This window comes from Nicotiana tomentosiformis, chromosome 6, assembly GCF_000390325.3.
Source record: "Nicotiana tomentosiformis chromosome 6, ASM39032v3, whole genome shotgun sequence".
Taxonomy (NCBI): domain Eukaryota; kingdom Viridiplantae; phylum Streptophyta; class Magnoliopsida; order Solanales; family Solanaceae; genus Nicotiana; species Nicotiana tomentosiformis.
In genome coordinates this window covers 25,707,831-25,728,882 of record NC_090817.1, presented here as the reverse complement: position 1 = coordinate 25,728,882, position 21,052 = coordinate 25,707,831, and the positions used below count along the sequence as shown (strand labels likewise).

At 39.9% G+C, this 21,052-nt stretch overlaps 1 protein-coding gene across 1 annotated transcript; it reads right to left on the bottom strand.

The window, feature by feature from the left end:
* Positions 1 to 20,112: 20,112 nt before the first annotated feature.
* LOC138893707 (zinc finger BED domain-containing protein DAYSLEEPER-like) lies at positions 20,113 to 20,643 on the bottom strand. The gene has a single exon (XM_070178361.1). The coding sequence runs from the start codon at positions 20,641 to 20,643 to the stop codon at positions 20,113 to 20,115; it is 531 nt and encodes a 176-aa protein (XP_070034462.1).
* Positions 20,644 to 21,052: the final 409 nt, after the last annotated feature.

The window sequence follows — 21,052 nt, the reverse complement described above, 5'->3', positions numbered from 1 at the left end:
GCCATTAAGCTGAATGACTTAGAAGATGATGGGATCGAATCTGTCTTGCTGAAAAAATTCAGAGAGACCTTGTCAAAAGGAGCTATGATATGGTATCACAACCTATCTCCTAACTCTATTGACTCGTTTACTATGTTTACAGATTCCTTCGTAAAAGCACACGTCGGGGCTATCAAGATCAAGACTAGGAAGTCGGACCTTTTCAAAGTGAAATAGAGGGATAATGAGATGCTCAGAGAATTCGTCTCACGGTTTCAGATGGAACGGATGGACCTGCCTCTGGTCATTGGCGATTGGGCCATTCAGGCCTTTACCTAAGGACTCAATACTTGAAGCTCGTTGGCTTCGTAGCAGTTAAAGAAAAATCTGGTAGAATATCCGGTCGTAACTTGGGCTCATGTGCATAACCGATATCAGTCAAAAATTAGATTCGAAGATGATCAGCTCGGATCCCCTATTAGGTATGTTAATCCTATATGAACCAGTGACAGACCCAAAAGGGACATTGATCATGAACCGATGCCAAGTAGGAACCGATATCATCCGTATATCGGTGAACGTAGGAGTAACAGATCCGGACAAAACCCTACGAGACCTGAAAATAGAAGCAATCGGAGTTAAAATAATCGGAGACTCATAAGCAAAAACGGTTTTGACAGGCCCATCGGGCCTAAGGAAGCACCAACGTAATCGAAGTACAACTTCAACGTCGATGCTGCTGCTATCGTAACTACTATTAGGCATACCAGTTACACCAAGTGACCTCGACCTCTATAGTCTGATCCAGCCCAAAAAGATCCTAACCTAATGTGCAAATATCATTTCACTCACGTCCACAGAACGGAGGACTACCGACATTTAGGAGCGGAAGTGGCCCGGTTATTCAACAACAGACAACTCCGAGAGTTCCTGAGAGATCGAGCCAAGAATCATTTTAGAAATAGAGATTCTAATAAACAGATCAAGCAGGAGGAACCTCAGGACGTCATTAACATTATCATCGGCAGGGTCGACGTTCCCCAGGGGTCGATGCTGAAGCGCACCAAAGAATCCATCACAAGGGAAAAACGGACTCGGGATTACGTTCCGGAAGGAACCTTGTCTTTTAACGACGAGGACGTTGAAGGGATCATACAGACCCACAACGATGCACTGGTAATATCTGTACTTATAAATAAATATCAAGTTAAGAGTGTGTTGATTGATCCAGGTAGCTCGGCCAACATCATTAGATCGAGGGTCATTGAACAACTCGGTCTACAAGATTAGATCGTGCTTGCAGTATGAGTTCTAAACAGATTCAACATGGCATGCGAGACCACTAAAGGTAAGATAACATTACCGGCAAACGTCGTTGGGACCATTCAGGAAGCCAAGTTCTATGTAATCAAAGTAGACATGAGGTACAATGCTCTGTTCGGAAGGCCATGGATCCACAACATGAGGGCGGTACCCTCGTCTCTCCACCAAGTGATGAATTTCCCAATGCCGGGAGGGATAAAAACAATTTACGGAGAACAACCGGCTGCAAAGGAGATGTTCGCGGTCGACGAGGTGGTTTCGATATCCGCACTTACAACGACCAAAGGTTTAGGTTCGGCCGCTAAGCAATAAGCCAAATATAAATTACCTACACCGGCCCCGACCTGACCGTATAAGTAGGGAAACGATGAAGACGATGATTACGGGGTTCCCAGGTCTATTATAGCCCCCAGCGATTCTGATGCTACCAAATCGATAGTCGAGGAACTAGAGCAAGTCGTATTAATCGAGCGCTTGCCCAATCAAAAGGTATACCTGGGCACGGGGTTGAGTCCCGAGCTTAGAAAAAAACTCATTCAATTCCTTATGGCTAACATAGATTGTTTCGCTTAGTCCCGCCTTGATATGACAGGGATCCCGCCGGAAATAACCACTCACAAGCTAAGCCTGGACCCAAAGTTCCACCTGGTCAATCTGAAGAGGAGATCCCAGTCCGAGGTCAAGCATGCATTCATCAAGGACGAGGTATCCAAACTCCTTAAAATAGGGTCCATCCGGGAGTTTAAGTACCCGGACTGGTTAGCAAATGTAGTAGTTGTCCCTAAAAAGGGAAACAAATTAAGAATGTGTGTAGACTATAAAGACTTGAATATGGCATCCCCCAAAGACTCTTTCCCTTTGCCTAACATCGGTCGCATGATCGATGCAACGGCCGGTCGCGAGATCCTCAGTTTTCTCGACGCTTATTCGGGGTACAACCAAATTCGGATGGACCCGAGTGATCAGGAAAAGACTTCCTTCATCACTAAGTACAGCACATACTGCTATAACGTGATGCCATTCGGACTAAAAAATATCGGTGCCACTTACCAACGCCTAGTAAATCGTATGTTTGAAGAACAAATAGGAAAATCAATGAAGGTTTACATTGGTGATATGTTGGTTACGTCCCTGCAAGCAGAGGACCATTTGAAACATTTGTAGGAAACCTTCAGCATATTGAAGAAGTATAATATGAAGTTGAACCTGGAGAAATGTGCATTCAGAGTTGGGTCCGGAAAATTCCTCGGGTTCATGGTATCCAACCGGGGAATCGAGATTAATCCCAATAAGATCAAGTCCATCGAAGATATCACTGTTGTGGATAATGTCAAGGTCATTCAAAGGTTAACCGGGCATTTCATCTCGAGGTCCTCCAACAAGATCCACCGTTTCTTCTCACTATTGAAGAAAAATAATAACTTCTCATGGACCCCGGAGTGCCAACGAGCCTTGGAGGAACTCAAGCGATATCTCTCGAGCCCACATCTACTTCATACTCCGAAGATAGACGAACAGATGTACCTATACTTATCAATATCCGAGATAGCGGTAAGTGGAGTCCTGGTCCGGGAAGAGGAAGGTACGCAATTTCCAATCTATTATGTTAGCAGGATTCTAGGCGAGGTCGAAACTAGACACCCTCACCTAGAAAAACTGACGCTTGCTTTGCTAAGCACCTCTAGGAAGCTGCAACTGTACTTTCAATGTCACCCCATATATGTTGTAACTACTTACCCATTGAGAAACATAATGCATAAACCCGAGCTCTCGGGACGATTGGCCTAATGGGACGTTGAGATCAGCAGGTACAATATCGAATAACGGCCCTGGACCGTCATCAAGTTTCAAATTTTGGCAGACTTCATGGCCAACTTTACACCGGCCCTAATACCCGAAGTCTAAAGAGAGTTGTTGTTGAACTCGAGGACTTCTTCGAGAATCTGGAGCCTCTTTACGAATGACGCCTAGAACGCAAAGGGATCCGGACATGGCATTGTATTGAAGCCACCAACAGGTAATGTAGTTAGACAATCTATTAGGACTATAAAATTGACTAACAACGAGGCCGAGTATGAGGTCATGATTGCAGGTCTCTAACTGGCCAAAAGCTTGGGGGCAGAGGTGATCGAAGCTAAGTGTGACTCCCTCATTGTGGTGAACCAAGTTAATGGGACATTCGAAGTCAAAGAGGAACGAATGCAAAGATACCTGGATAAACTATAGGTAACGTTACATCGGTTCAAGGAATGGACTCTATAACATGTACCTCAGGATCAAAATCATCGATAATGATTCTCTCACTAAGTTGGGATCGTCGGTCAACGATGATGAGTTCAACTCGGGGGCGGTCGTACAACTCATGAGATCGGTAGTGGAAGAAGGTCACACCGAGATAAACTTAACAAGCCTGACTTGGGGCTGGAGAAAAATATATAGAGTATCTGTAGACCGAAAAACTACCCTCAGACCCTAAGGAATCGAGGACTTTGCATACGAAGGCGGCCCGGTTCAGCTTGTTAGGAGACGATACCCTATTCAAAAGAACATTCGATGGCCCACTCGCAATATGTCTAGGACAGGGAGATACTGAGTATATTCTGAGGGAGGTCCACAAAGGCACCTGCGATAATCATTCGGGCGCCGAATCATTAGTTCGGAAAATAATCAGAGTAGACTACTACTAGATCGACATGGAAAAGGACGTGAAAGACTTCGTACAAAAATGTGACGGGTGTCAAAGGCATGCTCCGATGATTCATCAGCCCGTGGAGCTGCTACATTCGGTTTTGTCACCCTAGCCATTCATTAAATGGGGGATGGACATCGTCGGCTCCCTTCTATGGGAACCCGGCAAGGCTCAATTTATATTATTTATGACTGACTATTTTTTTAAGTGGGTGGAAGACCAGGCGTAAGAAAAAGTCAGAGAGAAGGAAGTCATCGATTTCATTTGGCACCACATAATATGGCAGTTTGGAATGCCGGTCGTGATCGTCTACGACAATGGGAAATAGTTCATCGGCAGTAATGTAACCAAGTTCCTCGAAGATCATAAGATCAAAAAAATCTTATCAATACCTTACCACCCTAGTGGGAACAGGCAAGCAGAGTCCACCAACAAAACCATACTCCAAAACCTCAAAAAGAGATTGACGGACGCTTAAGGAAAATGGAAAGAAATTTTGCCTGAAGTCCTATGAGCATACCGTATGACCTCGAAGTCTAGTCTCGGGGCCACCCCTTTCTCGTTGGTTTACGGGGCCGAAGATCTAATACCGGTCGAAGTAGGGGAACCAAGTCTCAAGTTCCGATATGCGACCGAAGAGTCAAATGATAAGGCCATGAATACAAGCCTAGAACTTCTAGATGAAAGGCGCGAAGCCGCCCTCGTCCGGTTGGCCGCCCAAAAATAACGGATCGAGTGGTATTACAATCGAAGAGCCAACATTCGACACTTTAATGTCGGGGACTTAGTGTTAAGGAAGGTCACACTAAGCACTCAGAACCCGAACAAAGGGAAGCTAGGGCCGAACTAGGAAGGTCCATACCAAATTATCGATATCACCGGAAAAGGATCGTACAAACTCGGAGCAATGAATGGTGAACGACTACCGAACAATTGGAACATAACTCACATGAAACGATACTACTGCTGAGGTACGACCCCACTCATTTCTTTTATTTATTTACATTTTGGACTAACACTTGTAGGAGACCGTCAAACAACGATACAATTTTTAGGCCTGAAAGCACGCGTTGCACTCTTTATCTCTTGAACTAGTTTTGACCAAATAGGTTTTCCGGAAAGGTTTTTAACGAGGCAACAGTGGATCGTGCTAACTTAGAATTGAAGACCGGTTATGAACCAGTGTCAAGGATCACATCAACAGTATCTGAGGCTTCTCTATGATCAGCCTCGAACACTGGGGGCATCACCCTCGGATAATGATTTTAGCAAGGAAAGAAAATTTGTGCTCGAATAGTCTAGGCTCGATCGATAGGATTTACTATAAGGGACAAATGGTCAAATAAATCGTGCCCAACATAGACCGCCTGAGACTTGACACAGAGTTTGTACACATGTGTAACCTTGTATATTACGCATAGAAATGAAAGTTTCTACCTTGCGGATAAATATTTTGTCCCTTAAATATTTTTCTTTCTTACATTTTGTCCCCGGAAAACATCAAGCCTAAGGGCCACCTTACTCGGGGAATGCCGCCCAAGGCAGGTTCGGACGGCCCGGGGGCACAAAGCTTACTAGGCAGTGCCTAAACTTTAAAAGCTACGGCCACCCCCATTCGGGGATGGTTGTCTCAGTTAAGCCCGGATGACTCGGGGTAACAAACCCACTAGGCAACACCGGAAATAGAAAGGCTACAGTCGTCCTAGAATGGCTTGGAGACGTCTGTTACCCGTAACCAAAACATAAGGCCTTCAAAATTTCTAAACTGGTTCAAAAGGCTACCCTCGGCAAATTGTAATCTAAAATATTCTAAGTACTTTGGGGAAAGATTCCAGTCATACCGAGCCCCCCGGGAGTCTTAAGCAAAATAATATCGGGAACAAGGCATGTTCAAACCTCCGAACAAGACATAAGGCATTCGATATCTTTAAAATCATAAAGAAAAGAGCGAAAGGAAACAAGCTAAAATTGTCGAAGAGAATTCTACAAAGGCCAAACGGCCTCAACAAAAAATACAAAGGTGCAAAAATAAAGAAAAATCTACAAGGCACCTAAACAGCCTGGTCTCCGCCGGAGCCCGCCTCATCGTCGAGACCATCAGGGTCTTCTACGCTCCCGAATTCGCTCAAACCCTTGGAGTCTTCATTGTCCTCGGGATACGTTAACTTCTTGGCCTCGGCCTCAAGCCCCTTAGCACTTTTGACCTCGGTCGACATATCAAAACCCCGAGCATGAACCTCCTCGAAGGCCTCCCTTCGGGAATGCCACTCCAAGTATTTGACAATGTCTTTCAGGCGGTCCTAGGCTGCCTCAGCATCAGCTTTATGCTAGGACACCATCTTATCTTCATCGGCTTTGGTTACTTCAGCCACCAACTTGGCCACTTTAAGCTCCTTGGCAAGGGTCTCTCGATCGGCAACAGCCGAGCTCGGCTGAGACCGGATCTCCTCAATTATTTGGGACCGTGCCTCAGCCTTCACCCTCAGTCGCTTGAAGTTGGGCCTCCGCCGAGGTCAATTGCACCCGGGCAGTCTCCTTTTCCGAGGCCAAGCGGTCCATCTTACCTTTCCACTCTTTGGCCTCGACCTTGATTACATCCATCTCGACCCTGGGTTGGTCGATCCGATCAATCTTTTGTTGGACCTGTGGGTTCTGACCATTAGTCACCGTGTCTAGCTCATTCTCACTAACTTCAAAGATTTTTACATATGAAACTAGGTCGGCGTGTTCTTTTCGAGCCGCGTCCAACTCAGCTCGAAGGATCTTGGCCTCTCCTTCACGTTGCTCGCTGAGAAGTTTGTACGTGTCTCTCTTCTTAGCAAGCTCTTTGACTTCGACTTCGAGTTGGTTCAGATCATCCCGATACCAGAGGAAGGTTTCGCGGTGAAGCACCGATGCCTACAAATACGAAGAAAGATATTAGAATTATCAAAAAGGTTAGTTGAAATATGAGGGGAAAAATTGAAATCATCAGAAATTATCTAGAGTTACCCGGTTCAAATTGTTCTTCGTTGAACAAGCATGGCACGTCTATCTCGTTCATTTTTGGCCCAGTCTTCTTCAGTCACCAGGCACCGGGGAACTGGTTGATCAGCATCGGGCTCGAGTTAGGCCCACCTGCCTCCGAGGATGGACTTTTCCTGGGTACCTCTAAGTCACCTAACCCGGTGACATCCTTTGTGGTGGTGGAATCCATGCCATCCGGAGAAGGAGACTCAAAAGGTAAGTCCTCGCCACCGACTGGAGGCCTAAGCTAGACATCCTTAGGAAAGCCTGCAAAAAGAAGTAAAGGAATTAAGGGCTTAATGTTAAAAGAAGAAGCCTAACATAACCTACTCGGGAAAGAAGTCTCACCATGGGAACGTGTCACGACCCAATTTCTCCTCCGTTGGGTATCGTGATGACACCTAGTCTTAGGGACTAGGTAAGCCTAACATTTTACTGAATAACAACAATAATAAATAACATCTAACAACTTTTGAAATAGAAATCTCTATAAAATTTATAATTCCCAAAACCGGTAGTACAAGTCATAAGCTCTACAGAGTTTGCTACGATTCTTTTAAATACAACTGCTTGAAATAAAGTAACAGTGTGAATACAAATCAGAAGGTGACTCCGAAGCCTGCGAACGCAGTAGTAGGTTTACCTTGAGTCTCCACAGCAACAATCAGCACAGCTAGCTAATGATCAACTGACTTCGAAATACCTGGATCTGCACAAAAATGTGCAGAAGTGTAGTATGAGTACACCACGGTGGTACACATCAAGTATCAAGACTAACCTCAGTGGAGTAGTGACGAGGAACAGTCAAGACACCTACTGGACTAAATAACCTGAACAAAGTATAAGTATAGAAACAACAGAGTATAATATCTACATAAAGATTACGCGATATGACTAACAATACAGTAATTTCAATAGGAAAGGACAACAACAAGTGTTAGCGGAATACCATAATAATAACACAGAAGGGTGAACGTAAACACAACCTAAATCCGAAATCACAGATACAGCAAGAACAAATAATAACTCAGCAACAACGACCGCTTTCACATCAGGTTTTAGTTAACAAACTCCATGAGGTACCGAACCTCGGACAAATCACAACTCACGGGTCTCAATACCTGAACCCTAACACTTGGCATACTGTGCCCTCATTACACCTCATAACTGCACTGACGACTCACATGCCAAATAGAATCATTCACACATTGAACGCAAGTAAACAAGGGTGTGCATCTACGCGTATGCTTGTGCAAGTGTCCTAACATGGTTCATGCCAGCTAGTAAGTATAGGAAAAGAAATGGACATCACGTAGAATGTTTTCTCACAAATTTTCACAAGATAAAACTCACACAGGTAAGTGTACCACTACACAAACATCAACAACAAGAATGCCCCCAGGCCATCACAAGTCATCACAAATCAATCACTGGCATATCCCACCTTGTCTCCCCATGTGTGCAATAGTAAAGTGAATGCCCGCCTTGTCTCGCCACATGTGCATAATAATATTCCCACCTTGTCTCGCCATATACGCAACCCACCCACCCCACATACACACACACACACACACACACACACACACACACACACACACACACATATATATATATATATATATATATATATATATATATATATATATATATATATATATATATATATATCCGCCTTGTCACGCCACATGTGAAAATATAAATAGTAACAATAGCACGGCAGAAACCTCGTGCAACCCCATAACAAAAAGATGTCAACAAAGGGCACTCCCGAGATACCGTCTCATAGTCCCACAAGTAAATTCTCAACAAGGGATCTCTCGAGGTACCTCTCATAGTCCCAAAAGTAAATATGCAAGACATGGAGGATCTCCCGAGGTACCGCCTTGTAGTCCCAAAAGTAAATATGTAAGACAGGGGATCTCCCGAGGTACCACCTCATAGTCCCAAAGTAAATATGCAAGAACAATAAGTACAACAACAACAATAACACTAATACAAGGGTACAACAAATAAATCAACTCAGAAATTCCAAAACTCAAAGGAACGGAGGAATTAATTCACAAGGAGTGGCCACAATAGAGAATGCTAATCATAATAAGAACAACTCAACAAGAAAGGAAATATTATGTAACAACGGTCCACAATGTACAGTTCGACAATGAGGAAGCTAACACAAGACGAATAATTCCAAATAAGGGCAAGTCAACTAAAATGTAGGATATCTAACTTCTTTTAAGGTTGACAATTAAGAAAGAGATACAACAAATTCAATTAGGGATAAGCATCAGAAATATAATCATAGCCTCAATTAAGGATGAACAATTACAAAAGAGATAATTATAACTTTAAATAAAGATAAGCAGTTAGGGAAAAATAACATGGCAATAGAAGAGATAACAATTTTAGTTAAGGCACAGATGACTCAAATAAGCATCAAGGGCAGATCATGAAGTAATTAATTCTAATTAAAGCAGGTAGAGGTGAAACTAGTAATTAAGAGACATATTCATAACATAACAATTGCATATTCAGTTAATACAAGGACGTAAGAACCCTAAGAGGCCAACTTTATACAAATAAGTCCGAGCACGTACTCGTCACTTCGCGTACACGGACTACAATTAGCATAGAAGACTCAAATCCTAAGGGGTAGTTCCCCCACACGAAGTTAGGCAAGATACTTATCTCCAACCAAGCTCAATCAATCAGTAAGAATGCCCTTTTTCTCAATTATCCGACTCTAAATGGCCCAAATCTAGCCAAACACAATTACATATCATGAATAAAATTACGAGAAACTAATTTAAATAATACATCTACGAATTTAGCAAAGAATCAAAAATTCGGCCCAAAAGGTCGACCCGGGCCCACGTCTCGGAATCGGGTAAAAGTCACAAAATAGGAACACCCAATCAACCACGAGTTCACTCGTACCAAAATTATCCAAATCTGATATCCAAATCTGAATCAAAACTCAAAAATTTATTTGAAGAACTTTCCAACTTTCTTCCCAAATTTCTCAACCAAATTCTTTAATTAAATGATGAATTCAACTATAAATTAATGAGATATAACCATAAAAGAATTAAGAATCGTTCCCCACAAGCTTCCTCCGAAAATCCCTCGAAACTTCGCCTCAATCCGAGCTCTCTAAGTCCAAAATTGGAGAATGAAATCAACCCCCACACTTAGCCCTTTTCTGCCCAGCGATTTCCGCTTCTGCGGGCTTCCAGTTGCACCTGCGACGCCGCACTTGCGGAAAATCCATCACAGTCGCGGACTTGACTTACACACCTAGGTCTGCTTCTACGATCAAATGACCGCATCTGCGAGTATGCGCCTGCGAACAAATGTCCGCTTCTGCGGACTGCCCCTCCAACTCACTCTCCATATCTGCGGAACTTCAAGCGCATCTGTGGGCTCGCAGATGCGGAACTTCCCTCGCACCTGTGACCCCTGGACATCTCCTCAATCTTGCTTCTGCGTTTGGCCTCTCGAACGTACGTGTCCACACCTGCGGCCACCCCACCGCAGGTGCAATTACACCAGAAGCTTGAAAGCTTCAGCAACTACACAAGTCCAAATTTGAATCTGTTAAGCATCCGAAATTCACCCGAGTCCCCCGGGACCTCAACCAAACATACCAACAAGTCCTAAAATACCATACGAACTTAGTCGAGCCCTCAAATAACAACAAACAACGCTAAAAATATGAATCACCCTCCGATTCAAACTTAAAGAACTTGAAATTTTAAAATTTCTACAACCGATGCCGAAATCTATCAAACCGCGTACGATTGACCCCAAATTTTGCACACAAGTCATATTCAACATTAAGGACCTAATACAACTTCTGGAATCGGATTCCGACCCAAATATCAAAAAGTCCACTACCGGTCAAAATCTCCAAAATTTTGACTTTCGCCATTTCTAGCCTAAATAAGCTACAGACCTTCAAAACATAATCCGGATACGCCCCTAAGTCCAAAATCACCCAACGGAGATAACGGAACCGACGAAACTCCATTCCGGAGTTATCTTCATATAGTTTTGACCATAGTCAAAATCCTAAGGCTTAAGCTTCCGTTTTAGGGACTAAGTGTCCCAAATCACTCTGAATCATCTGGTAATTGAATTCAATCATGCACGCAAGTCAATACACATAATACGAAGCTGCTCAGAGCCTTATGCCGCCGAACAAAACTTAAATTCTCAAAAGGATCGACCGGGTCCGAAGTCCTCACTCGAATAAAATGGCCATGCCAGCCTTGATCCCGGTCCTCATCGATACTTGAGAACGGGGCATTACTGGCTCGACGCACAAGATTTATCACCCTCCCCCCTCCAAATGATTTGGGGACTGTATAAGAAGAGTAGATGATCAATGGTGAATGAGCGCCCATTGATTTTGGTCACAAAAAAACCGGATGGGTGAATCTTGCCTAGGCACACGTTGTACCTGTTGCAAAAATCTAAAATGATCGGGTCTACCGGGCCCAATATAAAGGGATAAGTTTAAATACTTAGATGTCCCTCGACATAGGTGGTAATGGCCTCTTCGGGGTCGGGGACCACTATGTCTTTATCGGCACAGTTGCAGTCTTTTCGGACAGTAGGGAGGACTTCTTCGGTAATCGAGTAGATATATCTCGATACCTCCTATCGACCCTGTACGAAGGAAGACATTTCAACCTAGAAATCGTCGTTGACCGATCATCCCCCGGGGATGAATATTTTCAAAGGGGGTTCGGGTACTGGTTCATCAACGTCCACGCTCGGAACGGTCTCCTCGACCTCAGTAGCCTGCCGCGAAGTAGAAGGAGCTTCTTTCTGGGGAACAGTTTTGGAAGTCTTTGCAATTCCTTTAGAAAGTAAAAATGGAGGAAAGTCTGGGAAAGATAAAGAAAGAAAGGAAGTTGATGGATTAGACTTGTTGTCTTGAGAAGAAGATGGGTAAAAATTCTTGCAAAGGACCTCGAGTAACCGGGGTAAAAATGCTAAAGAGTATTGAAATCCTGAGGGTACGAGGGTAGAAGGTTTGATATAAAGTAAAAATGAACAAAGGAAGGGGTATTTATAGTAGTTCAGCGACGTTTCATGTCCAAGGATGGTCGACCGGCGGCTAACATGCATTTAATACCATTATGACTTTACTGACGAGACATTTCGGATGCTTTGCCGTTTCTGCCGTGATGTGTCGAAGTAAGAATCGGAAGCTCATATCGTTTCTCGTCGTTTATTCTCCAAGAAATAAGGGGACTATTTGTATACGGGTGAAATCAAGCTCATGGTGCATCCCGACCTCCGATAAGATAAGCCAGGCTTGAGACATGGTGGCAAGGGATCGAAATCGAGCCAAAGGTCCAACCGAGCCAGAATCTGGGAGCATGACGCTTGCCCTAGAGAATGTTGAGGTCATGATTCCGAAATCAGTCCTAGACTCGAACGACTTCGAAGAACATTGTTGGACAATCAAGAATAGCCAACAGAAGGCCGAAATATCCGTGACCGGACGGATATCACGACGGGGATCTCGACACGTATCGACAAGGAGCTGGCAGTCAGTTAATCAGAATATTTTTTACCTTTAATAAAGTTGTACCTAAATTAGGATTCCCCTACTATATAAAGGGGGTCTGATAATTCATGAAGCACATTGTAACACGCACTCAAAAGCAATATATTATTATTTTCTTTGTCACTAGCTCTTGCTCATTTTCATTGGTGTCGGCCGTGGTGAATCGGGCTCGAGAGTGATTATTTCACTAAGGCTGGAACTATCTTACTCGTGTGGTTTGAGTTTATTTTATCTTTGTTTCTTCAATTCTACTTAATTTATTGTTCTATATCAAATTAAACCACGTATCCTTAAAATCACTTACAAATTTAATTGTTATCTGATTTTGAGGGTAAATAGATACAAAATAAATATCAAATAGAAATTAAAATCCTTATAGTGAACAACTGCAAAATTTCTTTTCCCAGTGAAATACAAACTATTATTGAGGAGGAGTAGGAAGAAGAAAGAAAAAAAAGAGTTGGAGAAGAATAAAGGTAAAAAAAGTTAACTTCCGTGTATATAAAAATAAGCTTATTATTATAAAAAATTATAAAATTGAAATTAAATATTTAAATACCAAGCTTATGCGAAATAACACACACAAATTCTTGACTAAAATTTATTCCCTTCGTTTTATTTTACTAGTTTTAGAGTACGCGCTTTGCGCGTATACCCCATTTACATATTCCTTCGAACTTGAGTTTTATTTATTTTGACTCTAATCATAGTATAAGTGATTTTAATGACTCTAAATATTTTTATGTTGTGTTAACTTAAAAATAATTTTACTTTTATGACTAATTTTAAAAAAATTGAAATAGATTTTCTTGCTAGATAGTTAATTCAAAGTTTAAGGACACTAAATATTTTTAAGTTGTGTTAATTTAAGAATAATTTTACTTCTATGACTAATTTTTAAAAAATTAAAGTAGATTTTCTTGCTAATTAGTTAATTCAAATACCTAATTATTTATTCTCAACGTTAAAGAAATTGGCTCTGTTAGGGTTCGTAGTCTCATCCTGAAAAGCTTTTTTCTTTCTCCGGAATTATTTATTTTTGTTGATTCAAATTCTTAATATAAGTTCATACAAAATTTTAAGTTTTTAATCATAATTATAATTTTATCGAGTATGAATTCTATTTTTAAAGGATAAGACATTGATGTATATTTTAGTTCCGAATCCTTGTATCTAGGGGATTGTTAGTAATATTAACTTTGTCTCTATTACTCTTGAATATTGTTGGATATTTTTTTTTTTTTGTTATTTGTTCTAAGTGTTGAGCATAATTTTCAAATATTAAACAAAAAACTGTTGATGAGAAAAATACTACTATTTAGTAGAAAAGAGTTAAAGTATAATATGAAAATGTATTATAATCTCATGTAATACAAACTTAATTACGAGATAAAAATTCAATCATCTCAATAACGGTGATGCCAATTAATGATTAACAATTGAAGAAAATTATATAAGAAAACTAGTAAACTTTACCCGCGGAAAACATCAATAAAATTTGAAAAAACGAATTTATCGAGTTAATAACAAATGTAGATATTATCCCTCTTTTTATGAGAAAGAAAATAGCCAATAAATAAAATACATTTGATTTAATTCATAAATTTAGTTTATTTATAGCAAATAATCTATGTGATGTATAGTTAACTGTATATTATCAATGAATATTACTTAAGTTTTATCTAATTAAGAAAGTTTAACACTAAGCAAAATAAAACCTATAATTAAAATAAAAGTTGCATAGATTCTTAAAACTACCAATTACACAAATAAAATAAAACTAATTGTGTGTAAATCCTAACATTAGAATAATGAGTATTGTTTTTGTCACGACCCAAAATCCAACTAGTCGTGATGGCACCTAACCTCACCCGCTAGGTAAGTCAAATAACACAATCTGATTTAATTAATAATTAACTTACTATAATACACTCCCCAAGGACTGGTAGTACAAATCACGAGCTTCTAAGATTAGAATTTACAAAACTGGTATGAAATAGATACATCATCTGTTCGAAGTATACAGAAACAAATTCTTATAAATCTAAGGCTACCATGAATCAGAGGCAGTTATGACCGGAATACAGGTACATCTTCAAATCCAGCTCCCGTCGATCGCAGCAACATCAACATCCAATATCTGCACGCGAGGTGCAGAAGTGTAGTATGAGTACAACCGACCCATTGTACTTAATAAGTAACAAACCTAACCTTAGGTTGAAAGTAGCGACGAGCTAGAACACAAGTCGGGGTCCAACACCAATAGCCAACAACATTTCATAACAATATAATTTAAAGCAGTATAAGTAATAATTCAACAATAACATGCTCAACTTAATCATGATTTCTGAAAATACCTTTGTGTCACGACCCAAAAATCCACTAGTAGTGATGGCACCTAACCCAACCCGTTAGGTAAGTCAATTTTTAACTATCCAATTCCAATGAAATTAATTAAAAGAAAATATCTAAAACCGATACATCTCCCCAAGAACTGGTAGTACAAATCATGAGCCTCTAAGAATAGAGTATACAAAGCGGAAATGAAATAAATTCATACTCTGTGCACACTACATCATTCACCAATAACAACTCACTCATCCCGCGAATTTCATTTACTCATACGTGAAATATAAATCCTTAACCAGGAATTTCCTTATTTGAGTCATCCTCGATCTCAACTTCTGCAAGTCATAGCTAACCCACAAGTATGCCTCCGACCAAAATTAAAATTTAACACCTAACCATGAAATCAAATGGTCAATAGCAGACTCCCCCACTTGGCTCAAAGCCATAGATTAAAACATTCCATAACTCATAATACCAATACTCTCTTACTGCCATAATGCCACAGTCAGTCCAACAAAACTTCTTCCCAAGTTCAAAAAATTCCAACCATAAAAATACCTCAATCATCCGCTAAGCTCGTATTCATCCTCTTAACACACAAGTCAACTTTCTCAACCAGATTCAGATTCAAATCTCCACCCACACACCCCGTCGGCAGAAAAAAAAACTCTCCACTCACATCATAAGAAATACTCCTACATAGATTACTCCGCAGGGGATAATCTACCTGCTTAGCTTCAATCTGGTATCTTGTTATATCTTTTTCGCAGTCACAATTACTATGCAATCACTTAGTCAATCTGTGTCCAACTCATTACCTAGACATGAGAATTTCATTTACCCCAAAAGTTTAACAATATAAAAGATCCTTCAAAACATTCATACTGGAGACTGTACGCCACATCAATTCGAAAATCAAAGACCCAATGGACTTTCCTTTACATTACAAGGAAATACTTCTCATCATATTCAAATCGTCTTAACACATCCCGCATTTACATCATACTCATCACAAAGCCATTATGCCGCTCAACGAGCCACAACTTTCACTCATAGGGATATTACCGGACATATGAGTCCAAATGTACAAGTTACAACTGAAGCTACCGAGCCTAAGCTACGGTCTAACCATGACCTCAAGTCCTCCAGACTGGCCCATCACCAAAACACAGAATACACACCTCGAACCTCATTCAAAGAATCACAAGCCGGCGATGCACAGCTGATACCGAGCGCTCATGTGCGCATACGAATACGTGGAAGGAATTCAAAGAGTTATATTTCAAGCTGAATCAATTCTGCACGATAAGAAAAAAAGGATGGGAAATTATCCTAAATGCTTTGTAGCCTCTCGAATATAAGTATGGACGTCATCATACCGATCTGCAAGACTCTACTAGACACTTGCTCATGACTTGTAGAACCTATGAACCTAGAGCTCTGATACCACCTTGTCACGACCCAAAAACTCACTAGTAGTGATGGCACCTAACCCAACCCGTTAGGTAAGTCAATTTCCAACTATCCAATTCCAATAAAATTAATTAAAAGAAAATATCTAAAACCGATACATCTTCCAAAGAACTGGTAGTACAAATCATGAGCCTCTAAGAATAGAGTATACAAAGCGGAAATGAAATAAATACATAGTCTGTTTGAATAATACATAAGTAGAGCTTTTATAAATCTAAGGCTACCCTGAACAAGAGGCAGCTACAACAGGAATGCAGGTACATCTTCAAGTCCCGCAACCATCGAGCACAGCAACAACAACAGCCAACATCTGCACGCAATGTGCAGAAGTGTAGTATCAGTACAACCGACCCCATGTACTGAGTAAGTAACAAACCTAGTCGTAGGTTGAAAGTAGTGACGAGCTTCTACCAAAGTCGGGTCCACAACCAATAGTACACAACAATCCATAACAACATAAAGCAAATAATACCAGAAGTAACTCAGAGATAAAATACTCAGCCAGATAATGATTTCAAAAATAGTAGTTCTTTCTTTTAAATACATCAGTAAAAACCCAAATTGTTTGCCGAAGTTGCCAATAATATGAATAGTTTGAAAACAATAAATATTTTCAAAACTATTCTCAATAATACATAATATATTTCATTTTCCTTCCGGATAACCCGTGTAAAACAAATGCATCAATATGCCCATCTGTCAAAAAATGTGTGAGAAATCATGAATTATGTGATGTTGTACAGCATGAGGAAAAATACATCTCTATGCCTGTATGTCATGTATGCATGCCAATGCGATGCAACTCAATGATAAAATCATAAACAGCCCATCGGGCAGAACATCACTCATATACAGCCCCTCGGGGACCTCACAGTCACTCGTGCCACTCGGGCATACCTCACAATCACTCTTGCCACTCGGGCATACCTCACAATCACTCTTTCCACTCGGGCATACCTCACAATCACTCTTTCCACTCGGGCATACCTCACAATCACTCATGCCTCCCAGTCATTCAACACTCGGCACTCAACACTCGGCACTCGCACTCAGTAGGTACCTGCGCTCACTAGGGGTAGGGCTGCTTATCAGATGGATCAGGCGGTTATTTACTCTTAACGGTTTTGCTTATCGGTTATCGGCTTTTAAATGTATTAATCCGCTAGCCACCCGATAAGATATCGGGCGGATTGGTATCGGTTTAGCTATTATCAGACGGTTATCGGTTTAGTTTCAGTTGATTGAAACTTAACATACTTCAGCACAGTCAACATTTCTCATACATTCAACATTTTTCATACATATATATCAACTACATTCAAGTGTATGGTTATTGTCTCATACATAAGAATGTGGACTGCTTGGGGTATTAGAAGATAGGGACTGCTTGAGCATAAGAATGCATAGTGCTGTTAGCACAGCAGCCATAAGAATTTTACCAACAAAATTGCTCTTCTTCTATCAAGGCCTACAATTAACAAAGAAAGTTGATGTTTTAGACCCTAAAAACAACTATTGCTTGCAATACTGAAAGAAAATAAAAGACAACTGACCACATTGTCACACCACCAGCACAAAGTCACAAACATATCCAAGGACCAAAATTGAACTGTTTTACACCAGTATTAACTACCAATATAATACTTCAATGACTTAAACCAAACATAAGTAGTTCAATTGTAAGTATTTACGTCATAATGAGTTCTACCCCAATACCATAAAAAAACTGGCCAAGAAACAAATTGTAAATAACAAGCAAATCAGATATCTGTAGTATATTGTATGAACTTTAGAATATCTTCTCACCAAACTCATAGATAGGATAGTTTAGAGTACTTTAGAATCAAATAACATGAGTGTTAACATGAGTGTCTGGTGATACTATAAACCTGCATTTATCATGATAGACAAAGCTATTACATATGCTTCACAAAGCTATAAACCTGCACTTATCATGATATTAGCCGTTACATATGTTTCACAGAGCTATAACCCATAGGGAAAGAATATGAATGATTCACTTCCATAATTCGAATTATTGCCATATATATTAACATTACATGTCAATTATAGAAGGGTCTTTTCCATCGCTAGCTAAATCTGAAGAAAGAAAATTAAAAAAATGAGTCGTGCGATAAATATAAGCATATCCACAACATTTATATACAACAAATATAGTAACAATATTATTACCTTGTTCAAGCTGCTCGATTTTATCAAGATCTTCCTCAACACAAACAGGTTGTTTTAATTTTTCATTTCTAAGCCAATCTTGAAGACACACTAAAGCTTGCACCAATTTAGGAGTTAATGAACTCCTAAATGAATCAAGAAGACGTCCTCCCGTACTAAACGAACATTCAGATACCACATTTGAAACCGGAACAGCTAATACATCACGAGCCATCTCCGCAAGAATAGGAAATCTAGCTGAGTTCAATTTCCACCAGAGAAGAACATCAAATTCTTTAGTGTCATCCTCAGTTTCTTCACCAAAATATTTATCTAACTCTATTCTAGTATCCACACCTCCACTTTCACTTTTATATTTTTTTATATCTTGCATGAGTGATTCTAAAAGTCCTGTATTTTGGGTGCTTACTTGACTTCCAGAAAGCTCGGAAGTAGAAGTGTCCAATGAAGAACAATCTGAAGATGAAGCAAGCACGACACCTTTTGAGCCGGACTTTACATACTCACTAAATAATGAAGTCATGTACTTCTTCACTTCTTCTTGTATAGTTGCCCCCAGATCTTGACCAAACATCTTTACAAGTGCATAGCCAACTGATTCGAGCTTGTAACGTGGATCCAAAATACATGAGATGAAAATTATATTGTTCATTTTTCCTGGATCACCCCAATACTTATCAAACTTTTCTTTCATCTTCTTTGCTATTTCACTTAAAACTGTATCTTCATTTGCTATCAATTGCTTCAAATAAACAGCAACCACACAAATTTCAAGAAAATGAATATTCGATGTAACATAACGTGATCCAGAAATTTTCAAAGTAAGAAGATAAAAGATTTCAAGAAACTTTGTAATTCTTTTTACATTCTCCCAATCACTACTCAAAAGTTCACCTGTAGGAATTCCAACTTCAATATAAGAATGCTCAAGATAATGTCTCAGGCCAATTTCACTAGAAGCATAATATGAAAATGCACTTTCAAATTCAACAGCCCTACGCAACATCAAGTAGGTGGAATTCCACCTAGTTGGAACATCCAAGCATAAAGTTTTTTTATAATTTAGTTGTTCATCATCAAAACATTCTTGAAACCTCTTCAACCTCGCAGGAGATTGCCTAACATATCTCACTGCATGCCTAACACGTTCAATAGACACTGAAGATTCTTTTAAACTATCCTGGACCACAAGATTCATGATGTGAGCCATACATCTCGCGTGAAGGTGATTACCGTTCATCAAATTAGTTCCCATTTTTGTTAATTGCTTAGACAATTCTTTTACTGTCACGTTATTTGAGCTTGCATTATCAACTGTGACAGTGAAGATCTTATTTATCCCCCACTCACGTAAGCACCTACAAATACCATTTGCCATATCTTCGCCTTTATGACTAACAATAGGACAAAAATTAATTATTCTCTTATGCATATTCCATTCACTATCAATCCAATGAGAAGTGATACACATGTAATTGATTCTTTGTATAGAAGTCCAAGTATCAGTGGTAATACATACTCTTTATTTCGTTTCTATAAAAGACCTCTTCAACTTTTGCTTTTCTTCATTAAAAAGATCAAAACAATCCCTAGTTACAGTACTACAGGAAGGGATCCGAAAATAAGGTTGCGCCACTTTCATAAAGTCTCTAAAACCTTCTTTCTCAACAAAGCTAAAAGGAAGTTTATCAACTATTACCATACGACATAACGTCTTCCTACACTCTTCTTGATCAAATTTCCAAGCAACAACAACTACATCACCCCCCGAAACAGATTTAAAGCCTAAATTTGATTGTTTTTTATCAACAATAGCAGGGCGTTTAGGACACTTAAACATATGAGAAAGAAGTGTCGACGTACCGTCTTTGGTTTTAAAAGAATACTCAATAAAGCAATAGTCACATTTTGCCTTTGTAGTCCCTTCAGAAGTAATAATTTCTGTAAAATGATCCCACACAATAGACCTTTTTTTCCTTTTTTTGGTTATATTTGACTCTGTTGTTTCAGCTTGACTTATTGCATTTGAATTAGAAGCCCCACTTTCACCCATCACCTTATGACTTTGTATATTTTCAGCCATGCTACAAATTAAGGAACTATCTGCAGAAAGACACAAGATCAAATTAATACAGAACAATAGTTAGTTTGAGAAAATATAATTAAAGATTCTGCTAATAAGTAATGGAAAAGCTATCCCTATTTATCAACTCATATAGAAAAACTTCATTCTTTAACTGAATATCAACCAAATATTTATCAACTCAAATATTATCCAGGCTTGTGTTATAATATTCTTTAACTGAATATCAACCTGATTTTTAATTGAAGTGAAGAAAAGAATGAGTAGAATTGATTATGAATCTTTAACTTGCAAAGCATGACCATACATCTTTTGACTTCCTCTTTCCTTCTTCCTTGCTCTGCTGGCTATGCGTGTGTGCGACTACGCGTGGTTGTTG

What these genes read in the sequence shown, in the direction of transcription:
- LOC138893707 (XM_070178361.1), bottom strand. Translation starts at nt 20,643, where the DNA reads ATGGGTGAAAGTGGGGCTTCTAATTCAAATGCAATAAGTCAAGCTGAA.